This window comes from Lepidochelys kempii, chromosome 11 (genome assembly GCF_965140285.1).
Source record: "Lepidochelys kempii isolate rLepKem1 chromosome 11, rLepKem1.hap1, whole genome shotgun sequence".
In the NCBI taxonomy this organism is placed as follows: Eukaryota; Metazoa; Chordata; order Testudines; family Cheloniidae; genus Lepidochelys; species Lepidochelys kempii.
The window spans coordinates 10470376-10497095 of NC_136390.1; the positions used below are offsets into that span (position 1 = coordinate 10470376).

The 26720-nt window shown below is 44.0% G+C and overlaps 1 protein-coding gene across 11 annotated transcripts in view; it reads right to left on the bottom strand.

Moving 5' to 3' along the window:
• Positions 1-26720, bottom strand: part of SEMA5B (semaphorin 5B) — a 363514-nt gene that overhangs the window by 92585 nt on the left and 244209 nt on the right. For 10 of the 11 annotated variants that reach the window (XM_073305088.2, XM_073305090.2, XM_073305097.2 and 7 more), the window contains one exon: positions 12665-12727. The exons of the other annotated variant lie outside the window; for it this stretch is intronic. In XM_073305088.2, the coding sequence (XP_073161189.1) occupies positions 12665-12727 (63 nt within the window). The remainder of the gene's footprint in view (positions 1-12664; positions 12728-26720) is intronic. 11 annotated transcript variants of the gene reach the window in all.

The following is a 26720-nucleotide window of genomic DNA, read 5'->3' on the forward strand; positions in this document are numbered from 1 at the left end:
GTGTATACCTCAGAGGATTAATTATCTTTGAATAGCATCCAAGAGCCCCATTCAGGATCAGGCCCCATTGAGCAAAGTGCTGTACAAATACACAGCTCTGTACAGTCCACTGCCTGAATGGATAAGTCAAACAAGCAACATATGACCAATGTGCAAAGCAAGGTATCAAGGAGATGTTAGAAACCCAGTTTGTTGGTTACTCCTCTAACGATCCCCAATCCATTGAAAGGACTGCAATAATCTAATCTAATTTACTCTTCACCAGTTATGCCAATGGCTCACTTTAGGCACTTCACCTAGCTTGCCAAATGAGGGAGTGGCTACAATAGGACATTTAACACCCATTTTCCTCGCAGTGGTGCGGCTGCAGATGTACAAGCTGTAGTGCAGACCAGGTGCCCTGCCTACCCTGGGGTTCGTACTGTTGCTAGCAGCAATATAGCTGCATTGTTGCTGGAAAAACAAGTCAGAAATTCTCTGCTGTAGACAAGGCCTGAGAGTCGAGCAATGAGGCTCGCTTGCGGCTAGGCAGCTCCACTGCCTGATTTTCATGCACTGGGACTGTGTTCTCAGGAGTTTCACAGGAGGCAGCATAACACAAATTCCCCACGCCAGCCCAGGCCACTGAGTGTCAGCAAAGCCCCTGTTTACATATTTAACTGGGGACTCCTGCACGTAGCAAATGACTGATGGATCTGCATAGCTGTAAAACCATAGTTCCTGCCCCCGTTCCCCAGAGCTGCCCTTAACAGCCATGCAGAATATGAGAGATGTCCTGCAAGTCTGACATCAGAATCATGTCTTGGGGTCTCTGTCCATCCTGCACTTCACAGAGAAAAGGCTACAAGCAATTGTTCATTGACTACCATTCATAGAGCACATTTTAATTTGATACCTTTACATTCTATTATAAACAGAAAAAGAAACTTGTTAAAAGTAATAACCTCATCTTGGTTACACTGGCTGCTTTGCTTTCCTCCTCTCCTCCCCCGCCCCGCCACCCTCTGTAGATAATAATTTGCCATTAAGCTGAGCCCACAATTGCAAACACAGCTCCTTCTTTTGTGAGTCACAATCATGCTGCAAGCTCCCCTATCTCCAAGTCCTACAAGCGGCTGATCATTTCCCTGAAGACTTCATTTGCAATATTCAGCCATGTAAAAACACTCCATATCATTTGGGAGGGAAGAGACTTGCTCAGTTGGATTAAGTCCTATCTCCTTTCATTTGCTACATGGAAATCAATTCCTGGAAGGACTGTATTTAAGGAAAGGCTACCACCATTAGCTAAGAACAAGATATTGATGTTAAGAATATTTGGGGTTTTTTTTGTTTGTTTGTTTTTTTGTTTTGTTTTTTTTAAAGATGCTCCCAGGCAATGGGATGTGTACTTTCAGAGCTAGTCTGGGAGCACTCAAAGATTCCATGTGAAGGCTGCACTTCCCGTTGAATCGGTACCTGCCAATCTTAATTTCAGGTTTATTACTTCTTGATCAGATATAACAGGGATCAGATTTGAAACCCCAAGTGCCCTGGAACCAGAGCTTCAAATCCTAGCTGGGTCAATTCACCACTTCATCGTTCAGAAGCAGATAAACTGTGGTTTTGTCTATCAAACAGGACTTTAAATAACAAGACCCTTATACCTGTTTTGTGTTGAAATTAAAGCTCTTGTGCTTTTTAAAATAAGACTAAGGGCTTGTCTGACCATGTCTCCTCTCGCTCTGTTGTGCTATGTGATCTGATTGCCCTCCTCTACCCTAGAGGTGGCTGCATTTCATTGGTGGGTAAAGTAATTCTTGTATATGTAAGTCATAGTTCCGCAATCCCAACTCTGGCAATAACGCAGTGGGGGTTTTGCCTGAATTAGGACTGCAGATTTGGGTTTGATAGCTGTACAGGACCAAGAACACTTTGGTCAGTGGCTGCTATATAATTACTAGACATGGGCCACAGAATTTTCCCCACAGAATTTTCTATTTACGTTCAGCATCTAACCCAGTATGCCGATTTGTATCCAAATTCCAGTCTCAAAGAAGCTAACCTGACCCCACTCCTACTCCCAATTCCCCCAGCCTTGAGGAGATTGTAATCAGCATCTGATCTGAATTAGCCACTTGTTTAATTTGATCTTTTGGGGGTAACTGGTGTTAGGGGTGCGTAGAGTCTTGCCTAGATTCCTCTCTTTATTATTGTAGGATCAAAATAAACAACATTTACGGAACTATATTCTGGACCTTCACTTCCATTTTACAAAAAAAAACCTCATGGCTGACAAAATAACACTGAAAAAATGAACGATCTGTAAACTGATGCTGCAAGGTCTTCCTGACTCTTCAGGCAGCCAGAAACAATAAGCAGCAAAGTATGACATGAATTCTACTCCAGGGTGATTAGGATGCTCAAAGCATCCCAACCTGGCTGGTAAATTACCTGTATTTTTGCCTGGTTAAGCACCATTTTTAATTGTGCTCACTTGAGCAAAAATGCAGGCCATTTAGCAAAACAGAAGGTGAATGGCTAAGGAATCTATATTGAGGAGATCTTACCACCATGGTCTGAGCTTGTAGCAATTCATTCTGACCTTTGACTCAGCTTGCCCGCTCCTGATCATGGCAGCAAAGAACATGGTTAGTTTGGGGTAGTAGGTTAAAACAGAAGCATTTGACAGCTGGTATTTTTCACAAAAATTGAATGGGATGAATCTGCTTAAGTTTTCATTGGCTGTAATGGAAATAGGGCAAACTGTGGCATTTTTTACACCACTTGGGAGGAGGAAGAAGGGAACAGTGCAAGGGAGACCAATAACATGGGGCAAATGTAATTGTCTTATTCCTACAAAATAATTGCCTGAAACCTGTATAGCTTCTTTAACGGAACTAAGCCTCTAATAAAAACAACAATGCTGCACGCTTCTGGAAGAAAGGAAATGATAACATAGCTCTTTTTATCCACTGAGCTTAAAGTATTTTCCTTGACATTATTTAAAGCCTCATAACATCCTTCTGAAGCAGGTAAGCATTATTCTTCCCTGTTTACAGAAAGGTGAACTGTGGCAAAGAGATGTTAAGGGACTTGCCCAAGGTCATGGACATAGGGTCAGTGGCAGCTCTGAGAACAGGACCCAGGAGTCTTGGGTTCCAGTCCCCTCTTCTAGCCACCAAACAGCACACCCTCCTACACATCCCTAAAAATAGTACTGTATTAATCTTAAGTTTTTCACTGCTGGCTCCACTCTCTCAGTTGCCTCAGTCTGTGCTATGCGAAAGCCTCACGCAAAAGCAAGAATGGTACAGAAACGTTTAGATTCACTGACTCTCGAAACGTCCTCATTTGCTTAACATGAAATACCCTCTTAACTCCCCGCCACTCAAAAATACCTTTGTAAAAGACCAGCCTTCTATACACTTTCTTTAAATTTACCACCTTGTCCACAAGACCTGGGGTCTCTCTGAAAAGTCATCTGTGGCTGTATTTGATACACTTCTCCCTATAACTTAAATTTTTAACTGGTTAGTGAAATTAACTCAAATGCTGTAGAATAACCAACTCCAACTCAGAGCCTCTGACTTGCCAGCTTCTTAGACATAAACGTTTTAAACAAATAGAAGCTATTCAGTGCTAGATTTTGCTGTCTAGATGTGGAGCAATTACTGTTCTAAATAGGTGTGGCTGAATCCAAAGAGGTTTTGCTCCCGGTCACAAAGTTTGGCAAGCCAGACTCCATGACACAATAATATTTACATCGCAATCTGATGTCATGACACCAGCCCAGATGAACCTGTGACCAATCAGCCTGTGAAATTCATCACCACAAAATATTATTGAGTCCAAGAGCTAAACCAGATCCAAAAAAAGGACTGGACATTTACATCCCTAACAAAAACAGCCCCCATTACAATAGATGGGATTATTTTCAAAAAAGAGTGTTGAACTGATATAAATAAGCCAATCTCTAAGTAATGGGGTCAGAAAGAACTTCCACTAAGGACAGGCTATTCCATAATTATCCACTTCGGGGTTCTTGCTCCGTCCGCTGAAGCATCTAGCACTGGCCACTCTCAGAGACAAGATACTAAACGAGATGGACCATTGGTCTGATTCAGCTGAGCTATTCCTGTTTTCCTAGATAGCATGAGCATCTCTAACTGCTGGCCTAGTACTCAATCTACTAGGTCATCCCACTTCAATATCAATGAGAGAATTTCACTAAAGCCCTCACTTGCAGTTCCATTTATTCAAAGATTTCATGACCAGAAAGGACCATTGTAACCACCTAGTCTGACGGCCTGTAGAACACAGGCCATAGGACTTCCCCAGAATAATTCCTAGAGCAGATCTTTCAGAAAAACATCCAATCTTGATTTTAAAATGGTCAGTGATAGAGAATCCATCACGATCCTTGCTGAATTGTTCCAATGGCTAATTAATGCTTAGTTTTGTTTCCATTACTTTGATTGTTGCCACCTAATTTAAGTCTTTGCTACTTTGTTTCATTCGTTCCAACATTTGGCCATGAATGACTTAATAGCGACCAGCAAGGTATTAAGAGCAGGCCTCATTCTGGCATTTACACATTTGCAGGCTGCTCTGAATGGTCACCAAGAGCATTTCAAACCCAATCACAGAAAATGGCGCCTTTCTCGCCTTCTCCCCATTACTGCTCTTCTTCATCTTGGGAGACCAGCAAGGCAAATAAAGGGGGCTGAAGTCCCTGCTGGGCTGAGGTTCAGAGAAAAATCAAAAGGCAGTTTTCAGCATATTAAGAACAAACCTGCTGTAGATGCTTCCCAAGCATGTAATCTGTCATCTTTGAACATCTTAATCTCATGGCACAGGTGTATATTTCCTTCTGATGTCTAACTATATGCTGTGACCCCCTTTAATTGGGACCTCACTTTGAATAAACCAGTGGAGCTGGGTTTTCTGTGTGCTTTTTATTTGGTTTTTAGTCATTTGGCTCAAGATGGTGTACAACAGGTGAGCTGAATATCTTGGTGGAACATGAAACTAGCATCATGTAAAAATACAAACACATTATATAATGAGAAATGATTCTGGATAATCTGTTGACCTTGGCAAAGAAACAAATAAGCCATTCAGATAGCAAAGAAGGAGAGGATCCACTTGGGGTACGGTTCACAATGGTTTTACTAGGAGAAATGGGGTAATGTTGAACAAAGGTATAGGTAAGAGGAGGACTACAATCAAACCCCTAATGGTCAGATGTTGGCTGTGGATAAACGGAAGTATATTTTCACACTATGTACAATTAACCTGTGGAACTCATTGCCACAAGATATCATCCAGGCCAAGAGCTTAGAAGTATTTTAAAAAAAAGGAATAGGAGTTTATATGGAGAAAAAGAACATCTAGAGTTTCAACAGCAAGGGTTTTATTCCACGTATTTTGGAAGGGATAAAAATTCTCATGCTTCAGGGTTTTAACCAGCCTCTAGTCAAAATGGCTGAAGGGGCTAGGAAAAAGTCCTCCCTGTGGGCAGGTTATTCCATAGCTACCACTGAAAGATTTCTTGGATCTTTCCTCTGAAACAGCTGTTACTGGTGCTCAGGCCCTCTCAGAGGTCCAGAGAGGCCCGGGCCACTTCCAGCTTTTGAGGCCCCAAGGCATAATAAAAATAAAAAATGATGACACATGAAAATAAAATAAGGCACCCAAAAAAAAAAAAAAGAAGAGTGAGACATAATTTGAATATTTCTCTTATTTGCTTAAATTTGCAGCTCTGAGTGTGTGTGCCACATTTTGGTCCAATAGGGATGCTCATAAAAACAAGTTGAGAAACTTATCAAATGCCAAAAAATTAACAAGTGTCTAAATTTGAGGCCCCCTATGAGCTTGAAGCCCAGGCCAAATGGCTCTCCTGGGCCCCACCTCTGATTGGCCCTGCTGGTGCTGTAACAGTCAAGATACTGAACTAGATGGACCATTGGTCTGAGGCTTGGTCTACACTAGAAAACTAGGTCACTTTAACTATACTGGTCAGGGATGCAAAAAATCCATACCCGTGAGTGGCATTGTTAAGCCAGCCTAAGGGCTTGTCTCCACTACCGCTTAAGTTGATGTAACTTATGTCGCTCAGGGGTGTGAAAAAGCCACCCCCTGAGCGATGCAAGTTACATCAACCTAAGCTCTGTCCACACCAGCGCTGAGTGGGCAGGAGACACTCTCACTCCCACCAACCTAGCTTCCAGCTCTCATTGAGGTGGAGTAATGATGCTGACGGAGAGCGCTCTCCTGTCGGCATAGTGTGTCTTCACCAGACGCTGCAGCAGTGTAGACTTGCCCTAAGTCCTCGTGTAGACAGCACTAGGTCAATGGAAGAATTCTTCCATTGACCTAGCAACTGCCTCTCTGGTAGGTGGATTATCTCCACCGATGAGAGACTCCCTCCCGTAGGCGCAGGTAGTGTTTACATTGAAGTGCCGCAGCTGTGCTGCTGTCGTGTTTTCAGTGAAGACAAGCTCTCAGTTAATATGCCAATTCCTACCCTCCCAAATGAGGCATTAGAAGCCACACTGCCTGAGTCATTTAAAAGTGGATCAGACCAAATACTGAAGAATACACAGTGGGGAGAGACTCTGCATGGTGGGTATCAGGGGATGGACTCTAGACTGTCCCTAGCTGGTATTTCTTTAATTCTATGATTCAGTATTTTCTACTGTAACTTACACATTACTGTCAACGACTCATGGCTCTATCTATGGCATTGATTGAATGCAGGGGAAACATTTCTTGACAGGGATGGGATTTTGGGAATTTCCACAGCACCAGGGCGTGCTTCAGTTCCCACTTACAGCTCTAAACATTTAAAGATATTGTTCACGGCCCTCTCAGCTGCAGGGACAGTGAACACGAGTGCATTCAGCTGCAGTGGGCTCGACTATGCCTCCTGTGGGTCAGGGTTTGCCTGGAACAGAAAACATACTGCGCTCCCGTGGAAAAGCCCTGATGAGACGAAATTCTGGCTGGTAAAAGCGTGGGAGAAGCCTCGGAGGCACACCTGTTTCTACTCACGTGTAACAGGTATAGCCATCAGAGTGCAGTCATCCCAGTGTGCGCGGGCAGCCCTCCCAGGCATGCCCCTTAGAAGTTCTATGGCACTGCCAGGAAGACCCAAGCAGATTATTCCTGCTCGCTGTGTGTGAGTGGTGGAGTGGGAAGGGAAAGGGCTTCCATGACACCTTGGTGGTTTGCCACCCTGTGTCAGCAACTACAATAAGCCCTGACAAATTCACTACACATAACACATTCCTATCATGGCATTTATTGATCAAGATGATATCAAATGAAAGCTTATATCCTAGTGGTCCTCATAAGCACTGCGTGATGTACGTACAAGTAATATGTTAGTAGCTGCATGTACCATTCCTGAGGGCATTCTGTGCCAAAAAATTAAAAATTCTGCACACAATATTTTATAATTCTGCAAATTTTATTTGTCAAATAAATGTGGAGGCTCCAGCATTGGATTGGGGAGCACAGGCCACTGGCTGCACAGAGGTGGGAGATCACTGTGCAGCTCCCCCCGGGACATGGACTCAGCGGTGAGGCTGCACCCAACCCTGACACAGCACAAGAACCAAGCCTGCCCCAGAACCACCCCAGGGTCCTGCCCCTCCATGCCAGTTGCACCAGGTGTGGGCAGGCAGACTCAGCAATGCAGGATCCAAGTGTGGAGGGGCTTAGCATGAGGGGATCCAGATATGGGTTGAGAGGCTTCTGTGTGGGGCAATCTGGGTGCTTGTGGCTCAGTGGGGGATCTGGATGCTCAGGGGCTTGTTGTGGGATTATGGGTGCAATGGTAACAGGACTCTGCAAGGGGGTCCAGGTGAAGATGGTTGGGGCTCAGCGGGGGGAACTGGGTATGTCGGGAATAGAGCTCAGCATGGTGGTCTGGATGTTGGGAGCTTAATGAGGGTGTCCAGATGCTGGGAGAGTGGAGCTCAGCTGGGTGGGGATCCAGGTACAGCTGGGTGGGGCTCGGGGTGGGGGGTGAGGTGGGGGAGAGTGGGTCCGGGTGCAGGCGGCTCACTGGGGTGGTCTAGATGTAGGGGGAGTAGGGCTCGTCAGGGTAAGAGCCACCAGCCAGGTCTTTCCCAATCCCGCCCCCAGCGATTTACCTCTCTGCCAGCTGCCCTGGGCACCTGAAACATACTGCTTGGTAAGGGTCGCATGACCGCTCTTGTGGCTTCCCTTTGCTTTCCCATCAGAAAGTCATTTTTTCTGCGGGGAAGCAAATAAATCTGCGGGGGACATAAATTCTGCGCATGCACTGTGGCACAGAATTCCCCCAGGAGTAATTAACGTACTAAACGTATGTTTAAACTATGTAAGCAGGCAGGGGTTGATAAACAAGTTTTTCCCAGACAAAGGAATGTTGGTTTACCTGTCTGCCTAGGTCTTGGATGCAAATTAAATACGGTAAGCCAAACCCAATGGGAGGTACATTTGCATCTGAGGTACACAAGAAGGTCAAGTTAACCAGAGGATGGGAAAGCAGCATGGTGTCAGCACACTGCAGCACAAGCAGCAGGGGAGAAGGATCTTATCTGGAGGTACACTTCAAAAGGATCCATTTCAAAGGATTACCGGACTATAAAAAGGAAAAAACCATTTTGCTATCCATCACTGAAGGAGCAAAAAGAATGGCAATTTTTGCATTAATGAAAGTTGGATCCTGACCTGGGACAGGGCTAGTGACACTGAAAAGTTGCTTTAGGTGAGCAACTTTCATTAGACAAGGATTGTAGCAGGCTAAAATTGTTTAATCTCTTAAAAGGATGCTATACTTTTGTTTTAATTGTACCCAATTCTGTTTCCACTATCCCTATTCAGTATCAATTAAATCTCTGTTGTTTCGTAATAGACTTATTCTTGGTTTTATTATAAATTCATCTCAGTGCTGCATATTAAGTGAAGTGTGAATGCTCCGCTAAACCAAACAGGCTGGTGTGTACACTTTCTCTTTGGAGACAGCAAACTTGGTTATTTCTGTGAGTGTCCAGTGACAGGGGCTGGATGCTACAGGGGAACGCTCTTCAAGAGGGCTCAGGGATTAGGGTGCACCTAAAGATGATCAGCAAGGTGAAATAAAGGCTGGGAGAGCTTCTGAGGAGACTGGGTGGCTAACAGACTGGAGTGACAGGGAGCTGTCTCTCTCTGAGACAGAAGGGGTAACAAGGTGATTTATAATCCTGAGTGCATTGAGAAAGTGTGACAGCTTCTTCTGGCCTCTTCTCTCTCTGAGGCATCAGCACTGAAGCTCACAATCTCTCCCCCTTCCATTTACATTATCCCTCCAAGAAGAACCTTAGCACAATCCCAGACCTATTGGCCGGGCTGGATTGACTGGTCACCTTCACTAGCCAGAGGAGAACCCAGTTGAGTGACCCAAGACTCTCCTCTTCTACGTATTCTCCTTCACTCTACAGCATTCCCAGCCTAAAGGAGCACCAATAGCAATTAACTGAGCCCGTCTCTCCCCCAGGGCATTGTAGTACAGAACATTAACCAGCAGAACTCCACGCAGCCATACAGCCTGGGACTCTCACAAATGTACATTTCAGGCAGCCTCCGCTGAAGTTTCCCACACGATCCGCTCAGTCCCTAGCGGGAAGGCACGCCGATTTGGAGAGCTCAAAAGAATTCAGCACTCACTCACGTGTTTGGAGCATTGCAGGGTCCGTGTACTATGCAAAATGACCAGTGGTGGGGTCTGATTGTTATACAACCAGAGAGGAACCTCTGCTAATGATAGACCAAAAAATACTGAATGCTGAGTTCCCCGCTAGCGACAACGAACGTGTCTTTGACCCAACGGGGTCACTTCTCCCCATGCTCCACCCTGTAACTCATGCTAGCCACACCGTCAATGTGACATCACTTGAAAGACAGAGAAAGAGGCAGCACAATGTCACACGATGCACTGCCAGCCAATAAGGTGACACCTTAAGATGTTGGTTTTAACCTGCAATCAGGTGGTTTGGACCTGAGCAAGCACCCAGCCTCATGCAATAGGTGGTCAGATGTAGAGTTACTACTACAGTTCCCATTATTACAGTAATATATGAGCAGCTCACCATGTATCTTGTTAATATATAAACTGTGACTTGTATTCTTAGGCTGAAGCTCCAGGCACTCTATGGTAAGATTTTCTAAGCTACCCAAGGGATCCGATTTAGACTCTCAATTGCCAGAAAATGATTGGGGTTTGGGCACTGTAATACCCTAGGTGGCTTTGAAAACCCCTCCCTGAAAAGCACAAATAAATAAATACATGTTTGAATGGGGGAACTAAAGCAGACAGGTCAAGTAATTTAGCTATGGGGTAATTGATGTCCAGGACTCTTGGCTCTCTCTCTTTGATGCCCATTATTTCAGTATCTGAGCATTTCACAATCTTCAGTGTATTTATCTTCACAACACCCCTGTGAGGTAAGGCAGGGCTATTATCCCCATCATACAGATGAGGGACAGAGAGACTAAGTCATTTGTCAAATAAAAAGACTGGCAGAGCCAGGAATTGAACCTAGCTCTCCTGAGTCTTAAATTAGCACCATAAACCACTGGACCATCTTTCCTCCCTCCTGCCTAGCTCCAGGTCTTGTTGAGAGACCACTAGGCAACACCTGTCTACTTTTAGTGCTTCTAATAGCTCAGTGCCACTCTAACTATTGTCCCTGAGAACTGTAAGATGGATTCAAGACACATCTGCATTCAAAGGCCAACTGCATGCACTAAGATCTTCTAAGCTACGAATCAAAATGAGTTTGAACTCAACTTTTCAGAACATTATCCTCTTGTGAAATGTTTGTCAAATTCTACCATGTGATCTGCAGGGACAGAGTAGGCAGGAAAAAAACAGACACTCAGACCATTGCTTCCACTGATATGACGTTAAAAAGATAAAAGGGAAATTATCATGTGATGTGTTCAGTTGAGTGCATGGGAATCTCACACTGGTTGCTCTGTGGCTTGACAAAATAATGCTTGGTTATAAATTCAAGTACTTCATGAACAATGGAATGCCATTTTACTCTTCCGCATTCCACACTGGATAGTGATAGCAAAATGCTCACTTTAACCTATATATTCTAAAACGTAAGTACAGAAGATTTCAGATTCATCTTAAAAAGTTGGCAGTGTCTTGATTTTTTAAACTCTCTCCCATCTTGGTTTTTTTTTTTTTCCCCCTGAGTTCATCCTTTGCTGGCTGGCTAGATTACTTGTTTACCTCCACAATGTGTCTAGAGTGATCGCGGCATTTATCTGTATAATGCAGGTGCTCTATAATACTCTAGTTCAGGGGTGGGGCACTACAACCCATGGGCCAGATCCAGCCCATTCGTTAATTTCATCCACCCTGCAGTGCCCTCCCACAGGGCTGGAGCCGCGAGGGCTGGCTTGCCCCGCCATGAGGGGGAAGCCCCAAGTCTCCGCAGCCTCCCAGCGGGTGAGTGCCCCATGACTGATTTTTTCTCTGGGTCAATGGCCCATAACAGAAAAAAGGTTCCCCACTCCTGCTCTAGTTGATGCCCCCATGACACCTGCATTGCTTAGCTCCAAGCTTGCCAGAGACTTAGTATCAGAGATTGGCCCACGTTGCGAAATTCAGGCTAACTCATTGTGTGTGCTTAAAAATGAATGCAATACATAGAAGGTAACAAGCTAAGCTTGGGGTTAAAGTACCACACTGGGACTCAGGAAAGCTAAGTTCAAGGTCTGGCTCTACTACAGATTTCCTGGGTGACCTTGGATGAGTTGCTCCATTGGTCTCTGCCTCAGCTGCCTATCCGTAAAGGATAATGACACTTCCTTTGTTTGTCTGTCTGGTTTAGATTAAGTTTTTTGTGGCAACGCTTTTTTAAAATATATATACTATATGTATGTACAGCACCTCGCAAAATGGGGCCCCAGTCTCAGTTGGGGCCTACAGGTGCTATTGTAATACAGGAATAATAATTTCAAACACCCTGAAGTTCCCAGCTTTCAGATCTGGGGGTTTGTTTGGGTTTCTTATGAAGATAGTGGCCATTTTCAAATTGTGGGTGCGGATCTGAGCTTGAATCAAAAACACCCACAAATTCAGATGTGCTGGAATCCAAGCTCTTTACATGGACTGTTTTTGGTTTGAATTGCGTTCTAGGAAGGTGGACCTATCTTATAAAGAATGCTGCAATGTCCCTGATGTAGAGAATTGTTTTGTGTCATCAGATCAAACAATGCTGTTTGAGTGAATTATACCAGGACATGTGCTTGTCTGTAATTAAAGCCGAATGCAAACGGACATGGCTGAGATCCAGAATCTGACTGCCTCACACTAAGAGTAAGCTGACCTGATCAGTCTCAACTATACAATAAATGTTACTCCTGGTCTGCCACCATTCTGCTCTCTGATTTGTCACAAATTACACCCCTTCCAGCAGTGAATTACCTTCAAATTTCATGCAGAGCAGGTCTAATAACTGGAACAGAGGGCCTCTGAAATGGCTGGTTCTATGCAGCTTATGCATTTGTTGTGGAGGCTCTAAACCCTGCAGATTTACAAACTTGAGCGGGTGTCAGATGTCCCCTGCATGCGTTTCCAAGGGCGTGAAGCAAATCATTTAACTGCAGCCTCTTTGTGCCAAAGCAAAAAACTTACCTCAGTTTTTCCTTTACTCTGACAGGACCTCCTAGTGTCTTCATCTGAGCCCCATTCTGTTGCCTGGGAAACCAAAATGTACAAGTCACATGATAATAGTGTGAACTATTGCTTCTTGGCTAAACCACATCTGGAGACTCAAGGAAACAAGAGCAAGCACCTCCAGTCAATTTATGCAGGGCAATTTGCAGCAGGTACTGGGGCAGTAAACACAACGTCACAATATATCATTCTTCTTGTGCTCACAGTGCAAACAAACGATATGTACATGAACCATCCAGAGGTTGAGGCAACTAACGTGTTAACAGAGAACAGATTTTAATTTACATGTAAATACAACATCTGATTATAATTCAAGTGGAAGGGTCCAATGCACACGCCCCATACACCAGGACTTTGCCCTTTTTAAAAGGTCCAGTGCAGTGTAAAAGTACCAGCTTTAAACACTAAATGGAACAACAACAACCAAAATTCCTTACAACAAAGTCATAGGTATTTAACAATAATTTTGCAAAAATTTGTAGTTTTCTTAAAAGCTCCCCTGAGATAATCACCCTATTACTGAAACCTAGTGTTAGTCACACTGCAAAATCAGTTGGATAAAATGAGAAATGAAGGATATCTTGGTGAGGGAATATGGGGGAAAGAGACCTCAAGGTGATTGTAATCTAAAGAAATGTGGAGTGCTTGGGCCAGACACTTAGCTGGTGTAAAATGGCTATGCTCAGTGCTTAAATTCAGCTGGAGCTGTCCAGAATGTAGCTCCGGTAAATATTTTTAAACCTGGGGCTGAAGCCCCGAGCCGCAGGGGGACTCGGCCCCCCGAATGTGGGGTGGGGGTGGGATGGGGGCAGGATGGGGGCTCCAGGAAATACTATATAGAATTTAAGACCTGGCTATGTTGCATTGCCCAACAGTGGAGCTATGCCAATCTATACCACCTGAGGATATGACCCATAGAGACTGCTTTGAAAGAGGAGTCAGACCCCCAGCAATACTGTATCAAACACAGAGCAACTTGCAGCCTTAAAAAAATACCAGCATCAGATCCAGCCATTTACCACTTTCTCCATTTTCCCCCCTTTAAGCATTTAAAAAAAATCAAAAATATTCTTAGCTTTAATAACTGGCAGTGAAAATACACACTGACATGCATACTGTACATTGCTCTAAGTTCTAGCAAAATAGCCCTCTAACGAAAGATGGGCCAGGATTGCAAGGTTCAGATATAGATCCAAACTCCCCTAAAGGAGCCAGGGGTTTGTTTTGTTTTTTCAGCTCATAACAAAGATTGGTAACAGCAGCAAAGTTTGGTCTAGAACTGAACTTTCCCCCACTTTCTGACTGCTGCCAATATTTTAATCCCGGGTGTTTCCAGAAATTGTCCCCTTAACACCAGATGAACCCAGGTTCCCATGGAGACAGGAGTGCCTGCAGAAAAAAGAGGGGACCTATTAGTTTTCCCAATTCAACAAAATACACTCTCTCATAATCATAACCAAGGACATAGGTAGCGCCACCCAGTAAGCACATTTATATTAAGTAGCACTTTGTAGGGAAGTGTTTGGGACTGTTTATATATTGGTCCTTAAAACTGTGCTTTGTATATTATCATCAGAGCACTCCGTTCAAGCTGGAGAATTAAAAGTGTGTGTGTGTCTGTATGTGTATTTGCACGAGAGAGAGAGCGCGAGCGAGCGAATGCATTGCACTGGAATATGGAAGGAATGGGGGGTGAACTTTTCCTGGGAATTGTTTGGGGAATTACCTGTCATTTAATGCAACTCAGCCCATTCCAAAGGCCAAACATTTGCTCTACACAAGTATTTTACAAGCTTGGGGATAATTCTCCCCTGGAAGGGACAGTTTTGCAGTATCCAGATAGGGGAAAGACACCATCAGAGGTAGGGAGATTACTCCAACAGTCCCTTCAGCCCAGGTGTGGACTTTTAACTGGCAGTTCCCATCAGAGAGGTGTAACACAACAGTTAGGGGGGTTGGATTCTAGGTTCTGGTTCAGTCCCATCACCACAGCCAGCTAGCTACAATATTCTCTAGCCTAAGATTAATTTTTGAAAAGCTAAACAAAAACCAACCCAACAACCACCACACAAAAAAGGACCACCATCACCACACAAACTCCAGAGCAAATAGCTTATTTGATGGTTTTCTTCCCATTTCAGAAACACTCAGAAGCAGCACTCTCCTTTACAGCACCCATTTAGCATGACAGCGCTTGGCAGGACAAAATGAAAACAAAAAGGGGAGGTGACTTACCTGCAACTGGAGGTTCTTTGAGATGGGTGGTCCTGATCTGTATTCCATTAAGGGTTATGCACATGCACCTGGAGCCAGAGCTTTTTGAAGTAGTATGGCTTGGCGGTCTTCTTCAAGTGATGGTCCCTATTGTTTTCCATAGAGGGTGATTGACAAGCAGTACTTTGAGAGACAGAGGGTGTGAGGAAGATGGCTGAACTGTATAATGGAGGACTTCTGTGTCGAATAAGGTATCCGTCACAGAATCATGTACTAGAGCACAGTGAGAGGAAAAGGTGTGTACTGAACTTCACATGGCCACCTTACAGATGTCCGCAAGGGGCAGGTCACGTAGTTGGGCTGTGGCTGATGCCTGCACTCTCATGGAATGGGCTCATATCCCATCTGGTGGGGAGAACTCTGACAAGTGATAGCAATGCATAATGTGCCCTGAGACCCACTTACAGATTCTCTGGGTGGAAATGGCCTGTCCTTTAATTCTCTCCGCTATGGCGACAAATAGCTTGGGAGACTGACTTCTCGAATGGCTTTGTCCCTTGTAGGTAAAAGGCCAGGGCCCCATGCACCTCGAGGGAATGAAGCCGCCGTTCCTCGTTCAAGGCATGTAGTTTTGGAAAGAAGGTAGGTGGGTATATGGGTTAGTTGGGGTGGAACTGTGAAACGACCTTTGGCCGAAACTTGGGATGCAGTTGCAGTGAGACCGTGTCCTTATGGAACGTGGTAAAAGGGAGGTTTTGCCATCATGGCTCCCAGCTCATCAAACAGCTGAGCCATGTTGCTGAGGTAATGGCAACAGGGAAAGCGACCTTTCTGGAGAGAATAGGGAGAGTGCAGGAGGCCAGCAGTTCGAAGGGAGAGTTCATTGAAGAGGTAAGGACTAGGTTGAGGTCCCATTGGGAAGTGATGGGCTGAATGGGTGGATATTTACGTAATAGGCCCTTCCAGAATCAGGCGGTCAAGGGGTGGGTAAAAATTAGGGCTGTCAAGTGACTAAAAAATTAATCGTTAATCGCATTGTTAAACAATAATAGAATACTATTTAAATGTTTTTGGATGTTTTCTACATTTTCAACTATACTGACTACAATTACAACTCAAAATACAAAGTGTACAGTGCTCACTTTATATTTATTTTTGATTACAAGTATTTGCACTGTAAAAAAACAAAAGAAATAGTATTTTTTGATCACCTAATACAAGTACTGTAGTGCAAGCTCTTTATCATGAAAGTTGAACTCACAAATGTAGAATTATAAACAAAAAATAACTGCATTCAAAAATAAAACAATGTAAAATTTTAGAGCGTGCAAGTCCACTCACTCCTACTTCAGCCAATTGCTAAGACAAACAAGTTTGTTTACATTTGCAGGAGATAATGCTGCCTGCTTCTTGTTTACAATGTCACCTGAAAGTGACAACAGGCATTCACATGGCACTGCTGTAGCTGGCGTCGCAAGATATTTACGTGCCAGATTCACTAAAGATTCACATGTCCCTTCATGCTTCATCCACCATTCCAGAGGACATGCGTCTATGCTGATGACAGGTTCTGCCTGATTACAATCCAAAGCAGTGCGGACTGACACATGCTCATTTTCATCCTCATGAGTCAGATGCCACAAGCAGAAGGTTGATTTTCTTTTTTGGTGTTTCGGGTTTCGTAGTTTCCGCATCAAGGTGTTGCTCTTTTAAGACTTCTGAAAGCATGCTCCACACCTCGTCCCTCTCAGATTTTGGAAGGCACTTCAAATTCTTAAACCTTGGGTTGAGTGCTGTAGCTATCTTTAGAAATCTTACATTGGTACCTTCTTTGCGATTTGTCATATCTGTAGTGAAAGTGTTCTTAAAATGAACATGTGCTGGGTCATCATCCAAGACTGCTATAACATGAAATGTATCAGAATGCGGGTAAAACAGAGCAGGGGACAGACAATTCTCCCTCCAGGGAGTTCAGTCACAAATTTAATTAACGCATTTTTTTTTTAAACAAGCGTTATCAGCATTGAAGCATGTCCTCTGAAATGGTGGCCGAAGCACGAAGGGACATATGAATCTTTAGCGCATCTGACACAAATATCTTCCGAAGCCAGCTACAGCAGTGCCATGCGAATGCCTGTTGTCACTTTCAGGTGACATTGTAAATAAGAAGTGGGCAGCATTATCTCCTGTAAATGTAAACAAACTTGTTTGTCTTCGCAATTGGCTGAACAAGAAGTAGGACTGAGTGGACTTGTAGGCTCTGAAGTTTTACAGTGTTTTCTTTTTGAGTGTAGTTATATAACAAAACAAAAAAAAATCTACATTTGTAAGTTGCACTTTCACAACAAAGAGATTGCACAATAGTACTTGGATGAGGGGAATTGAAAAATACTATTTCTTTTGTTTATCATTTTTACAGTGCAAATATTTATAATCAAAAATAATATATACTTTGATTTCAATTACAACACAGAATACAATATATATGAAAATGTAGAAAAACATCCAAAATATTTAATAAATTTCAATTGGTATTCTATTGTTTAACAGCACGATTAAAATTGTGATTAATTGCTATTATTTTTTTAAAATCACAATTTTTTTTTAGTTAATCACATTCATTAACTGCGATTAATCGACAGCCCTAGTAAAAATCAAATGCCCTTTCACTGGAGGATGGAAAGAGCTAATGGTGGCAGCATGTGCTCAGAGAGCTGAGAGCGAGTTCCAGGGTTTTCAAATGGAGAAAATACTGTAAGAGCATGGAGGTGCCCACAGCTTCAGGGGCAAAACCTTGCTGTTGGGCCCAGCAAGTGAAGCATATCCATTTGGCCTGATAGGACTCCACGAGGCGATTCTGTCAGGCCAAATGGATATGCTTCACCTGCTGGGCCCAACAGCAAGGTTTTGCCCCAGAAGCTGTGGGCATCTCCGTGCTCTTACACAGATACTGGAGAGGATGTCTTGCACTGCCAATGAGCAGCCTCATGCTAATGGAGGTGTCCATCCAAAAGCCATGCTGTCGGGTGTAGTGTCAATGGATCTGGATGTCTGAATCTGCCATGGTGTTGTGTCAACAGTTCCGGAAATGTCTGTAGCAGGAGTGGAGGTGGTTTTGACATGCGGAGAAGAAGGCAGCACCAGAACTGATAAGGCCAGAACGGAGTGATCAGAATGGTCATCGTTCTCTCCTGACAGAGTTTGGGGAGGATGTGGGGTTTGAATTGGGGGGGTGGGGGGAGCATAGTTCGTCCAATCTGACCCATCAATGACCAAAGTGTCGCCCACTGAGTGGGCACCGAGCCTCCCCTGCTTAGTATTCGTGTGAGATGTAAAGAGGTCTACCCCAATGATCAAAGATGGTATACCCCAATGATCAAAGATGTCCGCAATCATCATGTCATGCAACTCCAATTCATGGTCAGTTGCAAAGTTCCTGCTGAGAGCCTCTGCAATCACATTCTGGGTGCCAGGCACGTAGGCTGCTGACAAAAGGATATGATGTTCATTGCACCATTCCCAGAGGTGACTCGGCTCCATACACAACACTGGGGACCTCATGCCCCCTTGTTGGTTAATGTAATATACTGTGGTGGTGTTGACATGACGAGGACATAGCAATAGTGTATACCTGGTAGGAACACATGGCATACTTTGTGTACAGCCTGAAGTACAAGAATGTTTATGTGCACCTGGCCTCTCACATGGTCCAGGTGCCTTGTGTCATGTGATCTCCTATGTGAGCACCCCAGCCAGAGAGTGATGCATCGAGTATGACTGTCATGTTCAACAAGGTTAGGAGGAAGGGCATCCCAGAGCAGACTTGTATATGGTTTGGCCACCACCGAAGACAACGGCTGACCTCTGGTGGAATGCTGAGTATGATGTCCATTGACTGGTGCACAGGGGAATAGGCTCTTTGCAGCCATAGCTGTAGACAGAAAAGGTGCAGGTGGGCGAAGGGCATGCTGTATGTGCATGGTGCCATGTTCCGTAAGATGGAAAGGCAGGTCCTGACCAAGATCAAAGGGTTGGAGGTTATCAGGGCTATTTGGTCCAGTAGGCTCTGGAATCTGTCTTGTAGCAGATAAGCTCAGGCGGAGGTAGAATCAATGTGAGCTCCTATGAATTCCAGGGATTGAATAGGGTACAAAGTTGATTTTTCAACACTGATGCTCACTCCTAGGGAGGAGAGGAGTAGAAGAAGCTGGGACATCGATACTCGATCTTCCTCTTTGGACCATGCTGCTAGCAGACAGTTGTCCAGGTATGGGAAGACCAGGATTCCCTGATGTTGTAGGTGAGTGACTACCAAGAGAAAACTTTTGTAAAGACTAATGGGGCAGTGGTAAGTCCAAATGGGAAAACCCTGAATTGCAAGTGTCAATGCCCCACTTTGAACCTCAGGAACCTTCTGTGGGTCGGATGTATGTCAACATGGAAGTAGGTTTCTTGCATGTTGAGAGCTGTAAACTATCTGCCTTTTTCGAGTGAGGGAATGATGGCTGCAAGCACGACCATATGGAACTTCAGTTTGCAAACTGAGCAGGTGAGGTGACAGAGATCCAAGGTCAGTCTTCATCCCTCTTTCTTCTTGGGTGCCAGGAAATAGTTAGAATAGTCCTTCTCTAGGGCAAAAATACTATTGTGAGAGAGATCTCTGTGTGGGAGTTAGGACGGGAGATGTGGAGGAGGCGTCGTCATAAACTCTATGGTGTGGCCATGTCAAACAACGTCCAAGACCCAGTTGTCTGTTGTTACAGCTCTCCAAACTCCCGAAAGGCATGGAGGGTAGGAGCACTGATGTACAGAGTGGTTGACTGCTCTCTAGGCACACTCAGAAATACCATTTTTGCAATGACTGAGTTTATTGTGTCGAGGTCTGAATTGCTGGAACAGGTGGACGGGCTGTGTATCTTAGGGCACTTCTGAGGAGGTTCATAGGCCCAATGACAGTAGAAGTGAGGAGTTCTATAGCGTTGGACTGGTGGTGGATGATAAAATTTTATCTTTGGTGCCAGTATGTATATGCTTAAGGATCATAAGGTGGCTCTACAGTCCTTTAGAGAGTGTATGGAATCATCAGTTTTCAGGTTGAAGAGGTGTGATTCATGGAAGGGAAGGTCCTTGATTGTGTTCTTCACCTCTCCAGGGAGGCCTGAGGAGTGTAACCAGGATTCCCTCCTCACAACAATTTCAGACACTAATTCATGTGAGGACTTGTCTGCTGAATCAACTGCAGCCTGAAGGATGGACCTGGCGACCAACTTGCCTTCCTGTATAATCTCTTGGAATCAAGTACGATCCTGCTTAGGTAGCTTATCTGCAAATTCCTCCATCCAGCCATAGTTTATAAAGTCATACTTGGCCATTGGTGCCAAGTAGTTAGAGATCTGGAACTGTAGTCCAGCCCAGGAGACCTTTCAACAGATGAGGTCCAGTCTCTTACCCTCCCTGTCTGCCGAGGCAGAGCATGGGTGTTATTGTTTGATCCACTCTGATGCAGCCTGTATTAACAAGGAGTTAGGTGGAGGGTGTGAAAATAAAAATTTTGACCCTTTCAGGGAAAATAGTTCCTTTTCTCTGTCCCCTTTGGGGTCGGTGCACACGTAGCAGGGGTATGCCACACAGTGCATGCTGGTTGAAGAATGGGGTCACTGATCGGTAAGGCAATACTTTCCAGTGCCTACGTGTGCAGAATGTCTACTAACTGGTGCTGACTGTCCTGCACCTCTTCTAGGGGGATCTCAAGAGCATTGGCTGTTCTCCATAAGAGTTCTTGAAACTGAAGATAGCCATCTGGCAGGGAGGAAGGTGTCGATGACACGGCTGTGTTTGGAGACAATGAAGGGAATCTCTCCAAAACCACCAGTACCGTTGGAGCCAGGCTGATTGATGCATCATCTAACTCCATTTCCGAATATCTACTGGATGGAGAGTGGGACAGTGAAACAGCAGTTCTCCTGAGCCGAATGAGACTGTTCCAAAGGCAAATACTGGGGCCATGAGCTCCAAATGGCCAACTTGTTTGATCCTGCTGTTGTCCTCCTTGGATTTACGGGAAAACTTAGTGCCATGCATATGCACATGCTTCTGTAGCTCACAGCTAGGCCCCGATGCAGGGTCTATAGCACCTGTACCAGCAGATCCAGATGGAGGCTCTGCAGTAGAGGGAGCACTCTTGAATTATTCAGGACAATGTACGAGGGTGGTGGGTTCCCCAATCAGGATCCAACTTTGGGCCCATGGCTACCTCCATGAGGTACTTCTTGAGACAGAGAGCTCTGCCTTCCCACATATGGGCAGGGAAGGAGAGACAAACACTGCACCTGCAGGTAATGTGGCCTTTCCCCGAACAGTACAAACAGAATAGGTGTTCATCGCTGGCAGAAAACAAGCGAGGACAGGAAGCACAGACTTTGAATCCCGGTGTCTTCGGCATAATCCAGTACCCAGATCTGGGAGCTGCGGGGGCAGGGGAGGAGGGAGACTGGCAGGAAAAACTGTTGAAGCGGTATCCCAAGTTCTTAATTACAACAACTGCTAGAAACTACCAAAATACAATGAAAAAACCACAAAATCCTAACTATGAACAAAAATTAAAACTGTTGTGTAAAATTTTTTGAAAATGTGTCACTAAAACAAGAGGTCAAGCGGAAGCTCCTTCTCAGACGATGCGGGGGTGAAAAGGAACTGGAGATGTGGATGGCCCGCCCCGCCTTTTTTTGCCTGGGGCGAAACTCCGAGGGAATACAAGTGCGTGTGCGCGGACCACTGAGCAATACTGCTTTAAAAGCTCCGGCTCTGGGGGCATGGAGCATGTGCATAGCCCTCAGTGGAATACAATAGGGACCATCACTCAAAGAAGAATCATTGGTTTCCCTAGCAATTGATGCTGCTCCTTGGTAAATAACCTGGGCCCTAAGCACCAAAAACATGGCTTAGGGATGTATCTGTGCTCTGACTTGAACTGTGTTTGCAGAGTAGCTCTGAGCTTGTGTGTGGAAAGTAGACACACTTCTATAGAGGGCAAGATTCTGCTCTCAGTTACACTGCCGCTGTCCCAAAGTCCATGTTTTTGGTGCTGGGTTGTTTTTTTTTTTTTGGACAACATTGTCCTTAGGTTCTCCCAAGTCCCCTGATGAGGCTGTTGATAACAGAAGCCCTTGCTGATAGAATAAATTATAGGAACATGTTGCCGGTGACTGCTCCATTCATCAATTCAAGTTTCATTAGAGTCAAGAAGATAATTAAGCACTAAGGCATGTTGTATTAGGCCAGTATACACACCTCAGGTGAGCTCTGAGGCACAGGGTTGAGGGCTGAGTGACTCCAATGATCTCCAAAGACTCAAAGAGCATATTAAAGACCCAGCAAAGGGGAACCTGGAGCTTCTTGTCACTAATAAAACTACAGCTGCAAAGCCAAAATGCTAATGTATGTTTAAGGAAAAGTAATTGTACATGAATGAATGAACGTGCACCAAGGGTCTGTCTCAAAGCCAACTGAAGTCTGGCTATTCATTCCAATGAGCTCTAAAGGGTCCCACGGAGGGCCAGGATTTTGAGCTCTCACCCTTTTTATCACCTCTCCTTTTGGCCTCAATCTGTTCTATCTGTTTAGATCCCTCTGCTAGCCAGATTCCCCTTTTCAGCTCTGCAACCACTTCTGAGTTTCTTCTTTCATTTCTGCTGTCTTAAGCATCTTGGATTTACCCTTATCGCAAGCCTCCCTGAAAACTGCTAGGGCTTCAGTGTAAGCTTGTCCTTTCTACTTCCCTTCCAAGCCTCTCCTTTCCAGAAGCTCCTTACGAAACCTTCCTCCTCCCCTAGACACATTCAACACTTCTGCTTCAGCCAACTTTACTCCCAGTACCTTTCAGAATCTCTTCAGTCAGTCTTTTCAAGGAGACATATATATTCTGAGGCACATTGAGTGTATAAAGCACATGTGTCTGGCTGATACCTACATAACCAGCATAGGACCAAACTTTGGGGGTAAGGCACCCTTGCACTCATTTCACTACCTGATCACAATGCATATGGCCAGCTCAGCCATGACACATTTTCTTAGCCGCTAGTAAACAAAAAAAAGTTATTTCTGTTTATTTTTCAAAGCTGTCTATGCACATTTCGCTGCACTGCAAACTAACTAAGCAACAGGCTGCTACCCACCAGGCTGGAGATCATCTTGAATTCTTCACTCATTTTCTCAGCTGTCTGAGCCATTTAAGTTTCACTGCCACAGCAAACATATACTGGACTATTTCCATACCTCCTGATATGCACGTCAATCAGGAGAAGAACAGCAGATGCCTATGGAATAACATGGTGAGACACCAGCTCTCATGGAAAATAGAGCCCGGGTTGTTAAGTGACTGAAGCTGGTAGGAGGATGCAGAACAAGAAAACAGGAGAATATGAATGTTCTTCTATCTGCTTCCCCATCTCCCACATGCTTACACACAAAAGCAATATTTATCAGTTTGAGGACAGACTGATTGGGGGCACCAGTACCTCACTCCCTGTTCCTCCTAACCTTGAGCATTTCACCACTTCTCGTTTCACCAGCCCCCTCACCCTTTCTCTCTTCCTATTTCCAAACAAACTTTGTGGGTTTCTTATTGTCAATGGTTCTGGAAACTTTGGGGACCTCATATGAAACCATGTGATCCATATGCAGAATGAAGAAAGCCCAGATTCTTGTACTATAAGAGTTTGAATGACTAGTCCAAGGGTACCATCACTGTACAAAATGACAGGCACAAAAAGCATGCACAGAGTGGCCCACCCATCTGTGCAGGTTGGCACTAAAAATTCTGGCAACAGTATCTGAGGATTGATGGCGCCATTTCATGTGCTTTTCATTCATAAAATTGACAGGTGGATCTGCTTCCCCTCTCCTCCACTTCTGTTACTTGTGTTCCTTTCAACACATAGTTCTTCTCCCAAAAGGCTTTTTCTGCAACTTTCTGAAGCCATGTGAGGGAGAAGAATTAATTATCTGAGCAAAAGGGGTCATGTTTACATCATCTGAGATACATGGTGCAACAGTGGCTAAAGGGAGAACACTAAAAATACCATAAAGATGAGCCACAGACGCACATCTGAACTTTCTTAAAGTTCACAGATATTCAGATTGAGAGTCTGCGTTTTGGTTGTTTTAATAGGTGATAGAGGCCAGTTGTAAAGTTTGCATCCATTTCAGAATCTATTTAACGCTGATGGATTATCTGATCTGAAAATGCCATTCTGTCTTGTGCTTTCAAACTCTATCACTCAGCACACACTTCTCAGGGACCTTTGGAGATCCAGCTACTCAATTACCTACAGGTGCCACTGTGGCTATCCTCAGAATCTCCCTGTGTCATACACAATCCTGGTGACCTATGTCATGTGTGTCCTCAGATTCTGAGAGACAACACTCTCACTGATTTGATAGGCCAGATCTCTCTTTGGCCCAGTAACATTGATTTGCAATCTGTAATTAATTTGAGACTGCATTTTAATGTAGTACATTAAGCTCACAATAATTCCTGTGTTATACTTGGGACTACAAAAATACAGTTTTTTCCCAGAACTAACTAAGGTATCATTTCAAAAATGGAAAGCAAAGACTATGAAAAAAATAAGTTACACTGCATATGTATTTGGTAAATGAAACCCATTTTTAATTTCTAAAGTATCTCATTACAAACCCATCCATCTGTTACGATCCTCCCTTCCATTAAATATGTGTTCCATAAGAGCTGCTGACAGCCTTTCATGCCAGCAGCTAGGCCCAGAATCATGCTGTTCTCTTCTCTTTTCATTAAGAACTTTTGTTTTTACATCTTATGTTATTTATATCTGGAGGTGACTGAAATGCACATATTGCAAACACAGGACCTGATTCTGCAAGACGCCAAGCATCTCCCGGACGATCCTGAGCCCCCTCAATTCCTACAAATGTCTACAGGAATGGAAGGAGCTCAGCACGTTGCCAGATCAGGTCTACAGGGACTGCTAAAGGCAATCAATACACAGAGGAGGCTTCTTCCATCTGCCCAGGAGGGAAGAGGTGATTTTGGTTCCATGCTTGTTCAATGAACAGCACCCTGAGCCCAGATTGCCAGCTTCATCAACCTGCACTTAGATCTGAGCTGGCAAAGTTATTTCTCTCCCTTACATGTTCCTTTCCAATAACCCTACAGGGGGCTGGTATCTTCAGTTAAAATACTCCTCTGAAAAGAGAGACTCTATCACCAAGGTAGCTTCCAGTATTCCTTATTCCAACACAAACTTCTGCATTTCCTATCGTTTACATTAATAAATCTTTTTGTGCTGACTCATTTTGGACCTGACCCCATGAGGTGCAGACAGCTCTCAAATCCCCCTGACAGCAGGGAGCATAGAGGGTGCTCAATACTCCACAACAGGCACAATTAAGCAAAGCATTTAAGCAGTCACTTAACTTTTAAGTATCTATTTAAATCCATCTCTGTTCAGCAAAGCATTTAAACATATGCCGAAGTGTGTTGATTTCAACAGAACTAAAGCACCTTACTGGACAAGGATGGGCTTTAGCATGTGCTTAACGTTAATCACATGCTTAAATTCTTTGCTGAATTGGGGTCATGGTAAAGCCCTTTAGGCAAAATGCTGCCTACCGAAGCCAGCACATTTCCGCTACAAATTGCCATCATAAACCTCTTCATCCATTTAACACCAGTCAGGAAAATGTCAGTTCCATAAAGTGCAACATATAGATTATTGTTGATGTGAGCAAACTACTTTATAAGGCCATTTCTATGCTCATAAATATTTGGTAATCGCCACAGAAGACAAAGTCCACACCATCAGTGACAATGCTGACCTACCATTTATGGGAAAATCCGATAAAGTTTAAAAGGAAATGGTAACTTTTCTTTGGGGGTTAAATTACAGAATTTAAAAGAAACCACCTCTACTAGATGATTCTATAGGTTGGATCAAGAAAACCCTTAAGAATGGATCTCATTTCACTCTATATAAAAGTATTCTAAAAACCTATTCCTTTTCTACATAGCCTCACTGGTTTCATCTTCATTAAATTCTATAGGACTTACCCATAAAGGCCTTGGCTTTTGTCTGTTATGTACCAAGCACATTTGCATTGCTCTATAAACAATAATTTATCAAAATGTAACTTCTTAATAATACAGAACAGAAACTCAGTGCCCTAAAAGCCACTTCTGAAGTTCCACAGCATTTAAATTTATTAAAACTGTGATACACAAGGCTGATAATCAGATAGACAGAGTTGAAAGAGAATATAATGCTGTGTCTCAGTAAACAGACGAGCTACATATTTCACTGGGCAAATTACAGAACATTGCTGCAGACTGTGATGCCTATGAGGAATGGTCATGGAATTCACCAAATTAGTTTTTGATGGGAGCAGAAGTGGGGAGAGGAGAATTGCACTGCAGGTAATCAAATTGCTAATTGATTTCCCTTCAATGATCTCTAAATCCTTAGGATGTGATAAAATGCAAGTTCTACATTTCATTTTCAACTCAAACTAACCATACTGTATATCAGCAAAAGCCAGCATGACAACCTGGCTCTCCCTCAAGTGCCTGGGCTAACCATATGTGCTACAAGTCACCTGCAGAAGCTGAACATTATAATGTAACATTTAGGAGGCAGGAGGGATACGTGCTGAAAAAAAAAAAAATCAACAGGCTCAAATCACCCTTAACCTGTATTAGTGGGTATATACATTTTTCACCAGTGCAAATCATTGTACAAGGCTCAGGGCAAGAGTGAATCAAGCCCTC